The 18,340-nt window shown below is 40.4% G+C and overlaps 1 protein-coding gene across 1 annotated transcript in view; it reads left to right on the forward strand.

Moving 5' to 3' along the window:
- LOC136878992 (cingulin-like protein 1) overlaps nt 1–18,340 on the forward strand; it is a 217,113-nt gene that overhangs the window by 34,249 nt on the left and 164,524 nt on the right. Inside the window, exon 4 of the mRNA XM_067152662.2 lies at nt 10,973–11,138. Coding sequence (XP_067008763.2) covers nt 10,973–11,138 — 166 coding nt within the window. The remainder of the gene's footprint in view (nt 1–10,972; nt 11,139–18,340) is intronic.

Genomic DNA, 18,340 nt, shown 5'->3' on the forward strand with positions numbered 1-18,340 from the left:
TTGATTATTCATTGTTAATGGGTAAATGTGATTAAATAATATTCGCTTAAGGTGGAACGACATGGGATATGTATCTATGTAATAAAGCAGAACCAAGGATAATGGCCTAAAAAGAAGAAATTAATAAAATTTCTGCTGATAAGGATAAAAATGGAAAAAAATTGACCTCGCTATAAGAAATAGCAAAAATGACATAATATATAACCCTTTGTATAAAGTGACCCTGATCAAAATTTTCATGTATTTTAGCAGTATAAATTATAAACAAAAAAGTTTTCCACCTATTCAATACATAGTTTACAATTGAATAGGTGGAAAACTTTTCTCTTTTAATTTATATGTAATCTCAGTTCTATACGGACCAACAACATGAAATTCATAACCCTTGAAGTATATGGCAGATCTGCATTAATGATAATGAAAATAATTTTCAGAAGCTGTTCTGACAAGATAAGAACAGGAAAATCTTTGCCTGCTTTTGATTACTTTAAAAAAAATGATGTTTCACTTCTTGTTGAAGAGAAATTGGCTTTTTCGAATGGGAAGGTTCTAGGGGAATACAGCCTGTCCTTTCTGCCAGTTCACTATATGTTCTGTGCTTGAGGTTGTTAAAAACCGCACATGCACTGCCTCTATGTGAGCATAAGGCAGTAACGATCAATGAGGACATTGATGTTTCTAGTGGACAGTGTACATCAACATGGGTAGATGTAAGGATGTGACAGACAAATGGGGCAATTGGGTTTGGCCATGCCCGTGGCCATACGATGCGTGAAGTTGCTGTTTTTGCTGGCCACGAAATACGTCAGAATTGTGATTGGAAAAGTACGGTGACTGAGAAGGGCAGGTGAAGCGCCTCATAGCTGGTGAATCAAAATCGCTTCTAAACTCGCCAGGAATTGCTGTTAACGGAGATTGGAGGGTCCGCCTGTTCAATATTGTAAATAGAGGTGGCAATCGATATATCGGAAATATCGATATTTTGAGATGGAAATATTGATATATCGACATTGATATTTTGAGGTCCGATATATTGTCCATATCGATATTTTTGTCTAATTTAATACTTTTGGCTATGATTTGGTTCTTTTTCAGACCCTTTCAATACTTGCATGCTACAGTTACGAAATTTGAATTTTCATTTCTCAGTTCACTTCGGTAAATACACTCACAACTCATTCATCGTGCATTGTTAGCTAGGCAATACTTGAGCATTATAACGACCTTTGTCCCAGCAGAGAGACTGTTTTCAAAGGCCAGTAACACGATCACGGAAAAGAAAAACCGATTAAATGGCAAAATGTTATCCAAGCTGCTTTTTCTAAATGACTTATGTAAGAGGTATTGGAAATTCACCTAAGATCATAATCTAGGTTTTTTCACGAACAAATGGAATTGCAGTGCTGAGGAAGAAGTTGGGAAGAAAATGTTTTATTTTATAGAGCTCTGATAATTATCAGATGTACTTCGTACACAAATTATACGTTTGTAGTTTCTTCATATGATTTTTTAGTGTAAGTTATTAGCTGGTTACTAGATACCTTGCATATACTATTTTTCTGTGTATCATAACATCTTTCGGCTGTAAATGTTTTTATAATGTGTCATTGTAGTGAAAAGGTCATGTTACTCAGTCATTGTTTTAAGCTTGTTTTCTGATATGTGTCAAGACGTATTAAACCTAATGAATCCTTTAATCATTGTGTTAAATGTAAAACTAGACCTACAATGATGGATGGTAACACTAATATTTTAAAAAAAAAAGGATATATCAATATTTTAAAGATCAATAACACTGATGTATTGAAAAACCAATATATCGATATTTTGAAAAGTTTTGCCAACACTAATCGTAAATAGGTGGACCCTCCAATCTTGTTAATAGTGATAATTGTCAATACAGACCATAATGGAATTAATTTCGAATGAATTGCTGCAGTCAGTTAATGAAGGTCCATCCCAACCTGTTAGCGAGAGAACATTGCAACGGCAACTGCATGCCTTGAACATTTGGAGTTGGTCACCTTTCAGGAGGCCATTGCTCAAACAGGCACATACAGCTGCACATCTTCAATGGGCTAGAAATCTATGAACGTGGACAGTAGCTGACTGGTGGAACTGACGAATCACATTTTTGCCTGTATTCTAATGACGCACGTCGTTTAGTGCACCAAAAGCTAAATGAAGCATTTCATCCTGGATGTGTGTAGGCATAAGGTCAGGTTCAAGCCGGGGGTGGGTCTGAGATGTTTTGGGGGTGTTTTTCCTATTATGGATTTGGCCTGCTCGCTGAGGTGACCACTAACATGAACCAGAAACATTCTGGATGATCAGGTGTTGCCTTTCAAACGTCTTCATGATATTGATACTCCGAATTTTCAAGATGACAACAGCAAAGGTCATTTGTCTGGGCGCATATATGACTGGTTTTATGAACACTCCCCACCCTATTACATCTCTATTGCCCTGCAAAATCACCTGACTTGAACCCCAATGAAAGTCTGTGGGACGTGTTGGAACAGCGGGTAAAACGTTGACATCAACATCCCCAAAATTTGGTGGAATCGCACGATCAAATCCTCAGCAAGTAGCTTAACCTGGATGTGATATATTTAATTAATAAGTGAAATGCGCACAAGTCTGCAAAGAGTTTTAATAGTTAATTGTCTTTACTGTATTCATTGATTGATCTTGTTCTTCTTTTGCACTTAAGTATGTGGTAGCGATCACACACTTCCTCACATAGAGAGCACACACACTCGTCGTTCACCTCATGGAATCGCTTAGTCACACATAGCTTTTGGTGGAAGCCATGGACTGCCATACTTGTAACCACATGTCGCTGTTCGTAGTTCGCTTCTGTCGATTTCCGCTCCAGCATAGCGTCGGTGGCATAGAATTCAAGCTCGATTTGGGCTCGTTTCATTCTTCTCTCTTCAATTATCTTTGTGCTTTGTCTTGTGAAGGGCAGAACTAGATTGATTCTTAGATCCTCGATATAGAATGGTTCTTTACAAAGTTCGTACACTAACCTGGATTTTGTGTTCGTAGGCACACCTAATACTTGCTTTAGAAATCTGGCTTTTAGTTTCTCTAGAGCGCTAAGGTCAGCCACAGATAACTTTTCCCAAATAATTTCAATGCCATAAGTGGCAATTGGGCTTATTGCTGCATAAAATAACTCTAGTGCTGTTTTTAAAGAAATTTTTTGGAGGTCTTTAATTCTATATATCGCTTTGATGACTGTTGTTGTCCTTTCATTTATGTGCATTCTGTAGGAGTTGATTGTCGCTTGTAGGATTATTCCAAAGTATTTGAAGGAATTCGTTATGTTTAGGTCTCTGTTCTGAAATTTAATTTTGTCCTTTGTTGCAGCGCTTCCTCCCTTTCTGAAGATCATCATTACTTTCTTAGATTCGTTTATCTGCGGATCATTTTCTTCTGCCCATCTTTCCAGCTTATTCATTGCTTCCTGAAGGTCTTCCAAGTTGGATGACCCAATTACCATGTCGTCATCGTATATGTGTTGTGATACTGTTTCACTGTATTCTACTATTTTTGATACGTCTGCAGTTGCAATGTTGAACAGTATTGGACTAATTGGGTCACCCTGCATTACTCCGTTGCAAAGCAAAGTCACTTCCGTACAGGCCATGAAGGCCCTTGGAGGAGTGAAAGGTAAAGGCTTCCACCATTGTTAACCTCGGCACGTGATGGGGTAGAGTGGTTACCTCTACGCCCGGCCGCCTTTGCCCCCAGGAATTAACCCGGTACTCATTTTTGGTGTAGGCTGAGTGAACCTCAGTGCCATATGCACCTCCGGAAGTGGAAATCTTGTTTCTTAAATGTTACGACTTCCTGACGGGGATTTGAACCCACGTCCTTCCGGGCGAACCAAGCACGCCTTTACCGCCTCGGCCAGGCAGCCCCTATTACTCCATTGGTCTGGTAAATATCTTGGGAAAGAGAGATGCCATCACTTATGTTAACTATGTTGTATTCTAGGATGTTCTTCAGAAGGACTGCAATGCTGTGTGTTTCTCCAATCATTTGCCCTAGTTTCTCAATCACTACTTTTCTGTTTAGGGTGTCGAAGGCTTTTGTGTAGTCAATGAATACTGCATAGTATTTTCCGTTTGGAAATCTTAAGACCTGTTCTATTTCACTTATTAGGTTCGTTACTTCCTGCAGTGTCGAGCTATGTTTTCTGAAGCCATACTGACGTTCAGGAAGGAGATTGTCCGTTTCCCTCGCTAATCGGTCCGTGATTATTCTCATAAAGATCTTGAAAGCATTGTTTTCTAGGGCGATGCCTGTTCATGTTGTCTCCTTTTCCTTTATAGATTACTTTTATCATGGACTTCCTCCAGGATTCAGGTATTTGTGCGCTGTCTAGAGACGCGTTAAATAACTCGGTCCACACTTCTAGGAGTACATCTTCGGTTGCCTTCATAAGTTCATTGTAGATCCCATCAGGACCAGCAGCTTTCCTGCTTTTGGTTTTTGATATGGCTTGTTTTACCTCATGAGTCATTATTTGGATTGGGGGCAACTTTGGTTGACTTCCTGTTCGTGTTGATTGGTTGACTTCCTGTTCGTGTTGATACACTTGCAGTTGGAGTGGTGTATATGTACCTGCACAACCTTGTGGACTTGCTTCCTAACCGAATCCTAGTGTTAGTGAAGTCCAGTGGTGGAGTTACGCGGTACTACATTACACTACGTCCGGCTCCATGGCTAAATGGTTAGCATGCTGGCCTTTGGTTACAGGGGACCCAGGTTCGATTCCCGGCAGGGTTGTGAATTTTAACCATCATTGGTCAATTTGCCTGGCACGGGGGCTGGGTGTATGTGTTGTCTTCATCATCATTTCATCCTCATCACGACGCGCAGGTCGCCTACGGGTGTCAAATCAAAAGACCTGCACCTGGCGAGCCAAACCCGCCCTAGGATCTCACGGCACTAAAAGCCATACGCCATTTCATTTCGTTACATTACACTACATAACAAAAACTTTTAAATGTTTATTTCTTTGTGTTTATTGTATAAAAGCAACATGCTGAATGCGCTATGCTGTGGACATTACATTGGATCTAAACAAGTGAAACATGAAACTACCGAGCTCGATAGCTGCAGTCGCTTAAGTGCGGCCAGTATCCAGTATTCGGGAGATAGTGGGTTCGAACCCCAGCTTGTGAGGAAGTGGATTTGAAACCCACTTTCGGAGCCCTGAAGATGGTTTTCCGTGGTTTTCCATTTTCACACCAGGCAAATGCTGGGGCTGTACCTTAATTAAGGCCACGGCCGCTTCCTTCCCACTCCTAGCCCTTTCCTGACCCATCGTCGCCGTAAGACCTATCTGTATCAGTGCGACATAAAGCCAATAGCAAAAAAATATTCTGCCCGGTACGAAGTTCTGTGAGGCACTTCAGTGTGCATGTTTGAGACCAACATGTTTCATGGGCTCCCCATGTCACTTGTGGCAGCTGTCGGTCTACTTGAGGGTTGTCTACATGGAACAAGAAAATATACGCCTTTTGCAATTCCCCGAATATGGCGAGAGCCTACAAATCATCACGACGGCTGTTATTATTGTATGGTGGATATTACACATTACAAAAGTACAAAGAGCAGGAAGAATATTCCATATCCTAGCATATCGTCATCTATTGCTCCAGTACCACATAGTGAAGAGCTGCCAATTCCAACACCCCCATACAGAATACACGTGAAAAGGACGTAGAGACAAATTCATGTGATATCAGTGATTTCAGTTTTAGTGATGACAGCAATTTGGAACCACAGCTCTTTACTCAGCCAAAATTGGATGACCTTGTTAGGGAGTTGCAGCTAACTTCAAAGGCTGAACTTCTTGCATCCCGTCTGAAGCAATATAACTTGCTTGATAAATCCTGTAAAATATCAAAATATAGGCTGAGGAATTAGGATTTTGCATGCTTCTACCAAATGTACAGAACTCTTTGTTTTTGTTGTGATGTTAATGGTCTGTTTGAACACATTAAGATTCCTCATGAACCGGATCAATAGTGTCTATTTATAGATAGTTCAAGTAGAAGTCTCAAAACTGTCCTACTGCACGGGAACAAGTTTCCTTCGATACCAGTAGCTCATTCAGCACAACTTAAGGAGACTTATGAAAATATGAAGCTGCCCTTGGAAAAACTAAATCACAGATGTTACACATGGGATGTTTGTGGTGGTTTTAATATTTTGGGATTTCTTCTGGGACTTCAAGGTGGCTAAGGTGGCTACATCAAATATTATTGCTTCCTCTGCCTGTGGGACAGCAAAGCAGATGATCAGCATTACACCAGGAAAGAATGGCCAACAAGAAAAGAACTCGTTGCAGGTGCACACAACGCGAGAAATGAGCCCCTTGCGTCCAGGGAGAAGATTCTGTTATCACCACTCCATATCAGACTTGGACTTGCTAAACAATTCATTAAAGGTTTCGATAGCAATAGTGAGGCTCTGAGCCTCATCAGACAAATTTTACTCAAGTTATCATAAGCAAAAATGAAAATCAGAATTTTCACAGGACCTCAGATTCGTGTGATGTTACAATCAAAAGAACTTGAAGATTCAATGACTCTTGATGAACGAAATGCTTGGGATGCTTTTAGCATGGTAGTGCAACAGTTCTGTAGAAACAATAGAAGTGAGAATTACATGAAACTGATAGAGAATTTGATAGAGTTATCATGTACTTGGATGTAGTTTGTTGGTGAAAATGCACTATTTGTTTTCTCATATTGATTTCTTTAGGCCAAATTTAGGAGCTGTAAGTGAAGAACATGGTGAACGCTTTCACCAAGACATTCACTGCATGGAAAGAAGGTACCAGGGACGTTGGAACTGTGCTATGATTGGAGACTGTGTGTGGGGTATAGTACAAGCAGAGGGGTCAGAAGAACATAAAGAGGAAAAGTCGTTCTAACATACATTTTTTAATGTCACCATTGACAGGTGAAGATTCAGTGGTATTCAATATTTTTGCACTTATTCCCACCAATTCTTGAGGTACTGTATGGTAGATTTCTTCTATAGGACTCTAGTCGTATTAAATAAGCGTGCAATATTAGTGGATTTTAAGAAAATTGAAACATTCAGTATCATATCCAAAATATTGAAACTTAAGAAAAACTGCTTATATATTCATAATTAGCATCACCAAATCAGGCAATAAATGCACACAAAAATAAGATAAACAAAAACTTTGTCATATTTTGTTACGTAGTGGTATGCTTGTAATGATAACTCCAGGAGTGACAAAAATTTTTAGTCTGGTGATGTTTTATATATATATATGTATTGAATTATTATTCCTTTCCTTCCAATATCTTTACAGTTAACACTAAAAACTTTGTCAACCTTGTCATCCAAATCACTGTACTTTCATCAGCACCCTTTAGTCCACCCAATTTTGCCGAACGTACTTCCCTAAAACCCTTCTGAACAAACTCTCTAATTACATGTATCCACGCGGTTTAAGTCATCTGAGTGCAGATCCCTATCTCCTAAATTTATTCGGAATGACCCTTCAGTCAATATCCCTCCTACACAGTATACCACGTATATCATTCTATGCTGCCTGTTAACGTCTCTTGTGCTGCGTTAATCATATCCCTCACATCTCCACCTGGCATTCGCATGATGCCATACATTTGATATTTCTTTCATGCAATACCTTTTCCTCATAAAAAGAGGTGTTCAAGAGAAGAATAAACATCACTGAGGGAAAATATTCAGTGAAACTTCTCAGTAGTGGACAGGCCTGGGGGGAAAAGAACTGTCCATTATTAATTTCAAGGAAGTGTGTATTTCCTGCCCGGTCTTTAACCCGTCAAAGCCCAAACACAGTGCAGGAAATAAATCTACGTATTTCCTTTCAGATTATGTTAGCTACACTACAAAAACAATGCAAAACCAAAAACCTGCAGGAAATGTGGTCCACAAAGAAAATATAGGGGTGTCACCTGTAGGTGACATTGGTCAGGATAGTTTCAGTTCGCAGCTTGCTGGTAGCCTACATTGAAGTGTGAGGACAACTGCTGCCCCTAACGCATATTTGGACTGTCTCAGATTCGGAGCCGATTTAGACCCTTGGTAAGGCTCGAAGTCTATGAGGTAACCAAGTCACGTAGCAATTGATCACAGTTATGTCTAGCATATGGTTCTTGCGCGGAGCGTATAACTTGGACATTTTCACAATGAGGTTCTTCTTCAATGAGCAGTAACTCAAAAAACTGAACTGCAGACAGTTGTGGTGCGTCATATTCAGAAGGTTCCTCATGCACGTCACCTCACCCAATCGGAAAATAAAATAATAATAAGAATTATTCTTCTCTGTAGCTGCCCACAATGTATTGTATCTTTTCATAGAAGATGCTGGTTTATTTGTCCTAGAAAGACTAGATGCCTGCTGCATTTCATTAGAAGGTATCGGCTTACCATCGTAAGCTGATATCACATATATTTACATTGTCAACCTCGACATTCTACCAGGAAGGGGATTGACATCGACAGAATCAGTTACTTTATCGCCACCTCCCTCATCCGTAAACTGCCCATCATTTTGAGGAAACATAATATCATCTGGGGTGCATTATTACTGTCATCTTCCAATGTTTGTAGTAGTTGATACAGTGTCAGGCTGAAGAGAGAGAAAAAACATTAAGTGAATATCTGATACTATTCATAACTGAAACTGGACAAAAAGGCCTACTTGATGTGACCAATGTCACCTACAGGTGACACCATGCTTTTTCATGGCAATAACATATGCTTAAATTATAATATTATGCTTAAGAATGTATCACTTTCATTATTGAACCTTTAAGCAATATACATGCATAAAATGCAAAATAAAATTACCTTTTATCACATGCTTTCCATACTACAATAATTTGTGGTTGCTTCACCACTTCAATCCAGTCTGTTTCCTCTTTTATCTGAGCGAGGTTCGAATCCCACTATCGGCAGCCCTGAAAATGGTTTTCCGTGGTTTCCCATTTTCACACCAGGCAAATGCTGGGGCTGTACCTTAATTAAGGCCACGGCCGCTTCCTTCCAACTCCTAGGCCTTTCCTATCCCATCGTCACCATAAGACCTATCTGTGTCGGTGCGACGTAAAGCCCCTAGCAAAAAAAAAAAAAAAAATCTGAGCGAGAGGTGACTGATCAGTGCAGGCTGCGAGTTCAAAACGGGTCCATTTCAAATTATAAGACCTTTCTTTAAATACTTCCAACAGGCAGAGAAGTTCAAGCAGCCTGATGAGCAGAAAATGTTATTAACGTTGGTGACATTGGGCTTTGACGGGTTAAGACTGTGCACAACTAAATCTGGTAAATGACGGTATTCGCCTACTAATGAGTTAATGAATATTGAAGTACTCTTTGGGTTCCTCATAGAACTTAACATTCATGAAGAGTCCTCTCTCCTAATTGATCGTGGTGTTATTTTTCCTGTGTGAAACTGTTAACTCTATGCTAAACACATGAAGATGGGTTTTATTATCATGGTGTTTCTGGTTTGTGATAAGCTAACGTTTGTTTGCAATTGTAGAAGGCATACTGTTACAGTGTGCCTCTTGCTATTTCGTGACAGGTGCAGGCTCTAGCAAAATTTCTCCACCGAAGTCTCGGTCTCGTGTATGACTGTGGCAGCACGGAAGCTGCTGGGATGTGGGTGGTGCTGAGTATCAACATTCAGAGTGTGGCAAGGGTGTCCATATGTTATGAAATGTGTTACTCAGGGTCAGTTGTGTTGCAGTAGCACTTTCTGCCCTAGTGAGGAAAGCAATGGCAAAACGACCTCATCATTGTGTCTAGAACATCTCAGTGCCTTGTTGCCATCTGTTCGTATAGTGCACAAAGTTTGTATCAGTTATGACTTACAAAGAGTAAAAGACTTACCACATTAGGTATGCATAGAAAAAGAAAGGTATATACTTTCTTTACTAGAAAGAAGACTGGAGTTTGCTAAATATCCTGTGGATGAGGTTGACATTGCATACTAGTTGATTCTTAGGTTCTAGGTCAGAGATTCTCAACCTTTTTAAGATTGCGAGCACTAACACCACTACACCCGAACCCAACCTCCGTAATATTAAGTATGTGAGCACCTTAAAATCGAATAGCTTTAATAAATATTTTCACAGTTGTTGAACTGTGAGTTGCAAGCAAAGCAATGTACGCTTAATGCAACAGCAGTGGAATGCATTACTGTCCTTCACAAGTTGTGTGCAGGCAACAGTTCCACCCCCGAATCAAGCCAACAAAACATACAGCTTGGTAGATAAGATTTAGATGATTGGTAGTATAACCAACCTTGCTACTTTGAAGTTGCTAAAAATATAACAAATCGATAGCATCGCTATTATTCCAGGTTGTACAACAAAAAATTTTAATAGGAAAAATGACCCCAGGAGCATTCAGGCTCAAATAACAGAGTGCCCGTTGAGAACGCCTGTTCAGACAAACCTGTACCTGAATCTTCATCAGTCACATCCTGATCATTCCTTTTATTTTCTTTCATTGTTTATCTTTCCTCAACCCATCCTTTCCAGTCTAGAGCAGAACTTTTCACTGATATAATAATGAAATATTTATCTTTTAGAATCCTTGCTGTTTTTTTGTGTTCTTATATTTATCAAGTTTTGATATTCTGGCTGTCAAGCCGGTCTAATGGTTTGAAAACATTGTATGTCGATCACTGTTAAAATATTAGTGTTAGGCAGGGAATAACTGGTCAGCCTAATAAAAATAGTTTAAACCAATTTTGTGTGTTGCAAAAATAACATCAGACTTAGTTAAAGGAACTTTGAGCTATGAGTGTTTTAATGTTTGACTCCTTGATGGCAGATGTAGCACAATCTTGTCCTTTTGACATAATATATATTGCTGTCATACCGTAATGTTTGTTGAGCTCTTGTTCTGCATGGGTTGTTAGGATGCTAAACAGCAGAAAGAATCTTTGGCAAGGCTCGAGGCAGATTTGAAGAGAGTCCAGGATCAGAACGAAGCTGCTCTTCAGCATAATCGTCAGTTGAGTTCCCTGGTGGCAGACCGTGATGTAACCATCAAGAAACTCAGAGAAACTACAGAGGAGCTTAAAGGTTTGTCCCGCTTAATTATGTTGTTGTTGTTGTTGATGATGATTGATGTTGATATAGTTGTTGTTGTTATCTGCCTCCTCTCTGTATCAGTTCATAATTTTCCACCTAGCTCTACTTTTCAGCCTATTTTAACATTCCTCTTTCATCCTGAAATGGGTTCTGTTATTTGAATTGCCATAATTCCTTTATGAAAACTGATGTTCACACAAATGAGTAGAAGCAGACATAACCAAACTTTTAGCTCTAAATTATTTCATGTTCTTAGTAATGGAGAAATGTTTGAATGCATCTGTACCAACTTTTTGCACTGATATTAACCCATTCGCATCATTTGACGAACTGTGGTTGCGTACATGAATCAAGTGATGAGCTCAGCTCGCAGTGATGCAGTGTCTCGCTTAACTTCGTATATTAGATTCCCTTTGCAATATAATTTCTCACAATACACACTGTAAGGAAATAGAGGCATGTACTGTTGGTAAAGAATGCTGTCTGCTTTTCTGGGATTGTCGAACAAGTTTTTTTTTTTTCCATCGGTATTCAGTATTGATGGTAATGACGACGAGAGTTTGAAAGCACTTGCAGACAGTGTTTTAGCTGGCTATTATGGCAGTAATGGCGTTTTGGAAAATAAATCCTAGTTTCAATACTACCCTATTTTCACATTGACACTGGCAGTGAACTGGGTCTTTTTCCTGAATTTTAATACGTTATTACACAAAAGTGAAACATAGTGCCTTAATTTTTTTTATCACATGAAGGTGTCAGCCAACCAAAATGAAGATGTCAGTCAGGAAGTATGTATCTAATGTAATTTAATTATACTAATCTTATGAAAAAAGTACAAAAAGTTTGGGAAAAACTTTTACATTCCAGTTATACCAATAAGCCTGCTCAAACAATAAAAATGAATCATTTAATGTGGCTGTTTAATCGACAAATAAACACAATTACGTTTGAAATACAAAATTTACCTGTCTAGGAATAGTTTGTTTTGGTATAATAGCCCTGAAAACATTGGGCTATGTACAGTCCAATCTTGCACTTTTTTGCACCACTATTTACTTCCTTTTCGTGGTACAGGTGAATCATCAGCCTGCGACTCTTTGTCTAAACGGAAACTAAGCCAAAATTTCTGGAGAGAAGTATTTCTATTGTTTGTATTTGAAGTAAAATAATGCAGCTAGAAATTTGCATTCGAAAGTGATGTAAAAAATAAAATCTTCCCCAAACTATCACTTGATATGTTACCTGGTTCGTAAACAGAGTTTTCATCACTGTCATCTACTTCTGAACCCGCTATTCCCAATAATATATCCAAGATAACACTATCAGTGAGTCGGTGTGAGTTTATGTTTCTACAGTAACGCAGCTGACAGCGCAACTAATTTGGCGCGCTCAGCACCCGCCTCATCGAGTGTTTCAATAGGGCATGGCAAGAAGAAACTACCCTTTTATTTGTTCCAGTTTGAACTTCCCAATAAGTGCTGCATTCTAGCGGACACTAGAAAAACTACTGTCTTCGCGCAGCTGCATATAAACACGCACAAGAATCACATCCACAGCCAGGAAAACAGTGCACCCATATCCCGTACGGGCATAGTGTTGAAAGTGTTCAGGATAGTGATGGTGGTAGTGAAAGTTACTTGAATGCAAAGAGAATGGAAGAAAGTGAGATTGAAAGGTGCCGCGCGCATCGTGTGATGCAAAAGAACCATCGTCATTGAAAATTGGGGAAAAAAGGTAATAGGCCTATTCTTGATATACTGTGCAATTCAGCTGCCCCTTCCAATGTAGTTTTGTGCAAACCAACTAACGTACGACGTGGTTATAAGGTGGCTATTCCCCTACAAGCATTCTGTATAGAACTAGTATCCAGTGAGCACATTTTGCACACGATTCTGAACCCTACCGACAGGTTATATCGTCCGCTTGCAAAACATGCTGCCTTGAAATCATGTCAGACATCCTTCGACTCTGTAACTATGTTAAGATGCCATGCCTCGTGGCCGGCTATAATGAAGAGGGGAATCGATGCATAAAGCTAGGTAACAGTGCAGTAATTAATGTCTTATAACACCGAACCGAATGGCGTTTGTACACTACTCTCGTCTTACTACCAGCAGTGTAGTGTAGCGGATGTGGTTAGGCGTTAGCCTAGCGATTGACGGAATGTGCCATCGGCGGTTCGAATCCTTCATCATTCAAATATCTTTGCATCGGTATGATGTTTAAATACATAAACACAGGCCCACGTTCAAGCAGTAGAACGACACTATTATTCATCTTGTAACCTGCGCATACTGTGCCGGTTAGGGCCTGAATGCAATATCTGCTGTCATTGGTATGTTTTCCACAGAGGAATACGTTGACATACTCTTCATTCATGGGGAAATAAGACAAAATACGTGTGAGGCACTATGTCTGCACCAAGAACGGTATCCCGGAAGCGACACCTGGCTTCTACAACATTCCGCCGTGTTGAAAGACGCCTAAGGACTACAGGCATGATTTCCAAGCAGCCACCAGCCCGTGATAGGCCCGTTACATCGGGTGAAACAGAAGAGGCTGTTCAGGAGGCAGCTCGTAATAATCCACACATCACTACAAGGGCAGGTGAGCACCAGCCAGCTGTCCGTCTGGCGAATACTGCATGAACGTAAATTTCATCCATACCATTTGGAGCTACACCAAGCGCTCCATGGGCAGGATTTCAAAGCTCGAATGGAGTTCTGTCAGTGACTATTAGTCAGGTTGGACTATAGTGCAGCATTCATATGGCACATCTTGTTCTTGGATGAATCGCGCTTCCACAACAATGGGAACGTCAATCGCCACAACATGCACTATTGGAGTCCGGACAACCCTCACTGGGTGCAACAGGCGACCCATCAAGTACGATGAGGAGTGGATGCGTGGTGTGGAGTCTTCGGGGATCACCTGATTGGACCTTATTTCTTTGAGGGCCATTGGACGGGCCCACACTACCTACACTTTCTGTGTTAGGAACTCCCACTACTGCTGGAGGATGTGCCCATGCACGATGTTTGACGATGTGGTTGTAACAGGATGGAGCTCCGCCACATTTGACTTCACCCATTTGTAACCATCTGAACAAGGAACTGCAAGGGAAATGTATAGGACGAGGAGGCCCTGTTTCTTGGCCCACCAGATCACTGGATTTAATGCCATTTGACTTATTGTGGGGGCATTTGAAGAACATTGTGTACACTCAAGCGCTGGAAAACCCCGACGAACTCCGGCAACTCATCACTAGGGCCCCGATTGATATGCACTAAAAAAACCTGAATATATGCATGCAGATATGCGCTAAAAAGTTAAAATATATATGCACGGAAAATAAGGATATGCTCTTAAAAACATGCAATTTTATTCGCTTACCTATTTACAGGTATCATTTATTGCAAAAAGAAGCATCACAACAGGTAACTAGTAGTCTTTCATTGTTTTCTGGAGACAAACTATGTCTATCGTCCATCAGAATAAGTTCATAGGCTGAGAATGATCGTTCTACATCAACTGACGTGATTGGACAGTACTTATACATGTGCACCAACGTTTCGGAGCATACATCTGGCAAGGATACCCTAGTTCCACTCAAGTATTGACTAATTAACTTAATCTTCTTCAGTCCTGGGTGTGAATTCAACACCTTTTCTAACATGCATGGATTCTTCTCTCTAATTTTGCCTGGAGCGGAAGTCAATGAAGATGCAGCTTTCTCAATGAAATCAAGTGATTCATGGAGGGGAGTACCAGAAGATGCTAAACTCTCAATGGCTTTTTGTAGGTTTAAAAAAAGGTGCATGAATGAAATTCACATCTTGATAAAGAGCATAGGTTTTAAACACAACATTTTGCATCACGGACACGTGCAATATGCTTATCTTCAAGTCTTGTAACCACTCCTTTCACTTCATTAAAATTTTCCTAATAAAATGATACTGCAGATAACCATGTCCCCCACCTAGTCAGGACAGGTTCAGGTGGCAAAGGAAATTCAGGTAGACAATCTTTGTAGAACTGGACACGAGCTGGTGCTTTCAGAAACAGTTTCTTCCCACATTCAATTAAATTGTTAACAGCTGGTAACTGCACGTATTTCTTCTGCAATGCGGTATAATCCGTGCGCTAAACAGGTTACGTGTATGAGTTTTGGATAAAATACTTGGAGGGCCTTTGCTGCTTTCAACATATACGAAGCTGCATCTGTGAGCAGTATTAAGCACTACAACAATTATTCTCAATTTCAGATGGCCACAATAGTCGCAGAGAATCATTTACAGATCATGTTATTGTGCTATGGTTGGTTTTCTCTAGTACTTTACAAGCAAGAAGATGTGGCTTACCAGGTTCGTCTGGATGTAATTTACCAAACACGAAATTTGCTATGTAACGGCCACATGAATCCGTTGTCTCATCCACTGATATCCAGACACAGTTCCCTCCAGTATCAGAACGGATCAATTCCAGGGTAGATTCATATAGCGTACGTATTTTTTCCTAATAGTTGATTCATCTGGTATTTTTTGATTTACACAATATTTCTCAAGAAATGATCGCAGAACTGGATTGTTTGCTGCATACGAAAGCCCTACAAAGATCATTTGAAAATGTATTAAGAATACAGGACTTGGGCTTTACCTGCGTAAGAAGTAGTTGCTGTGGTGTGCTGTTCTTCTCCTTTGCTTTAATACGTGCAGTTGTTTTTGAGTGCTGTTCAAGCTGAAATTTCTTTTCACATTTCACTTCCTTTGAGCAAACTTGACAGTACACAATGACACCATCTGTTGAACAGTCCCTATTACCTGACACCCACTGATTTAGTAAATCTCTTCTGCTGCTCTTTTCCTTAGGCGTTTTTAGAATATACACTTTTAAAAATGAGATGCATGGCATTAGAATGGAATGTAACTTGTGAACTGAAGATACTTCTGTCCTGACCAAGTGCCCAACCCCCTGAGATTATTATCTGCTGTGGTAGAGAAAGGAATTCAGGGATGTTTGACCCGCCTACTCACACATAAGTTATCTGTTGCCATTATCAGTTGTGAAAGTAAAGTGCCGTTACATAGAGAGTCAAAAATACCAACTATTGAGAGATGCACATAAAATAGGCAACTAGCTAGGGGGGTACAAAACAAATTTATTTTAGTAGTTCTTGTAATTGTCCTTAAATTCAGTAATTATGTACCGGAATATGCTGTTACGTCTAGAATATGCACTAACCCTCAAAATATGCAATTGCATATGCATTTTTTTAAATCCGGGCCCTACTCATACTCATCACGGACGCCTGCCGGGCAATTACGCCTGGAATGCTTCAGCACGCAAGACGATCTATGGGACAACAGGCCTGAATGTGCATAAACCAAAATAGTCACGTCGAGCATTTGCTGTGATAAAACCTTGTCAGGATAGTTGTGTTCCTATTATTTCCGGTCTGTATGTGTCTGGCCTGCTGACTAGTCGGGTCTTCTTAGGGCCACAGACACATTCATTCACTCACAATTTGCATAAAAGCGGGTATTGAACTTACGTGCGGTACGTATTAAACAAATATTTCAAAAATATGGAATCTTCGGCCCGGACTCAAACCTCCCAGCTTACATGTAGGCCCTCTCCGCTACGCCTTTACCAACTACGCTGCAATTTCGCACAGCACATTGTGCAGATTATAGCCTGTATGAGGACAGTTTGAAAAGTTCTCGGAATCACCACTAGATGTCAGTGCTAGAGCAATGAGGTTCCCGCACAGTAAACACACATCCTTTGTGAGTGAACACTTGGTGCATCAGTGCTCTAGCTGCAGGAGTGTGGTAGTGACGACTCTTTGTTGTTGTTCCCGCGTAGTGATTTGTGACAATGGAAAAAATTGAGATTCGAGCAGTGATAAATACTTTGTAAAGAAAGGTATGAAAGCAAAGGAAATTCATGCCGACTTTCAGAACACACTGGGGGACTCTGCTCCTTCATTTTCAACTGTTGCCAAGTGGACCAGCGAGTTTAAATTTGGTCGGGAGAGCTTGGATGATGATCCGCGTAGTGGACGGCCAAAAAGTGTTACGACCCCAGAATTTATCGCAAAAGGGCATAAAATGGTCATGGAGGATCGTCGACTGAAAGTGCGGGAGATTGCTGAAGCTGTAGGGATGTCTTCTGAACGGGTATATTGTATTTTAACCAAAGAATTGGGTATGAAAAAATTATCCGCAAGATGGGTGCCGCGGCTCTTGGATAATAAACGCACCCGATTGGAAATGTCCGAACAAAGCCTGGCCCGTTTTCAGTGCAACCAACAAGAATTTTTGCGCCGATTTCTGACTACAGATGAAACTTGGGTCCACTACTATGACCCAGAGACAAAACAGCAGTCAAAGCAGTGGAAACATGCTGATTCACCACCACCAAAGAAAGCAAAGGCAGTGCGTTCGGCCGGAAAGGTCATGGCCTCAGTTTTCTGGGATGCAAAAGGCATTCTGCTGATAGATTATCTTCCTACTGGCCAAACAATTACGGGGCAATACTATGTAAACCTCCTAGACCAACTACAGGAAAAGATACGCGAAACAAGGCCTGGTTTGGCAAGGAAAAATGTCATCTTTCATCAGGACAACTCTCCGCCGCACGCGAGTGTTATTGCAATGGCAAAACTTCATGAACTGGGGTACGAATTGTTGCCACATCCACCTTATTCACTTGATTTGGCACCATCAGACTTTCATCTATTCCCCAAGCTGAAAATTTTCCTCAGTGGACGGAGATTTTCTACAAGGGAAGAACTGACAGCCGAATTGGAGAGGTATTTTGCAGGCCTGGAAGAATCTCATTTTCGAGATGGGATCAAGGCATTGGAACATCGCTGGACCAAATGCATTAGTCTACAGGGAGACTATGTTGAAAAATAAAAGCAGTTCCACCGAGGTAAGATACTTAATTCTAGTACATTCCGAGAACTTTTCAAACCACCTACATATTAGATTTTAACAATATCAATTTAGTGTTTTGCTGGCGTGTCAGGTTCATATGATCTAGAACGCACACTCATGCCTTCCAGTGTTTAATACGAGTATAATATTATGGTGTCCTGTCATGATGAGGCGGTAAATACCAAAATACCCGGTTGTATTTTCTGAGCATACCGGCACCGCAGATTAGGGCGGAATTAATACTGCGGGTTG

This window comes from Anabrus simplex, chromosome 8 (genome assembly GCF_040414725.1).
Source record: "Anabrus simplex isolate iqAnaSimp1 chromosome 8, ASM4041472v1, whole genome shotgun sequence".
Classification (NCBI taxonomy): Eukaryota; Metazoa; Arthropoda; class Insecta; order Orthoptera; family Tettigoniidae; genus Anabrus; species Anabrus simplex.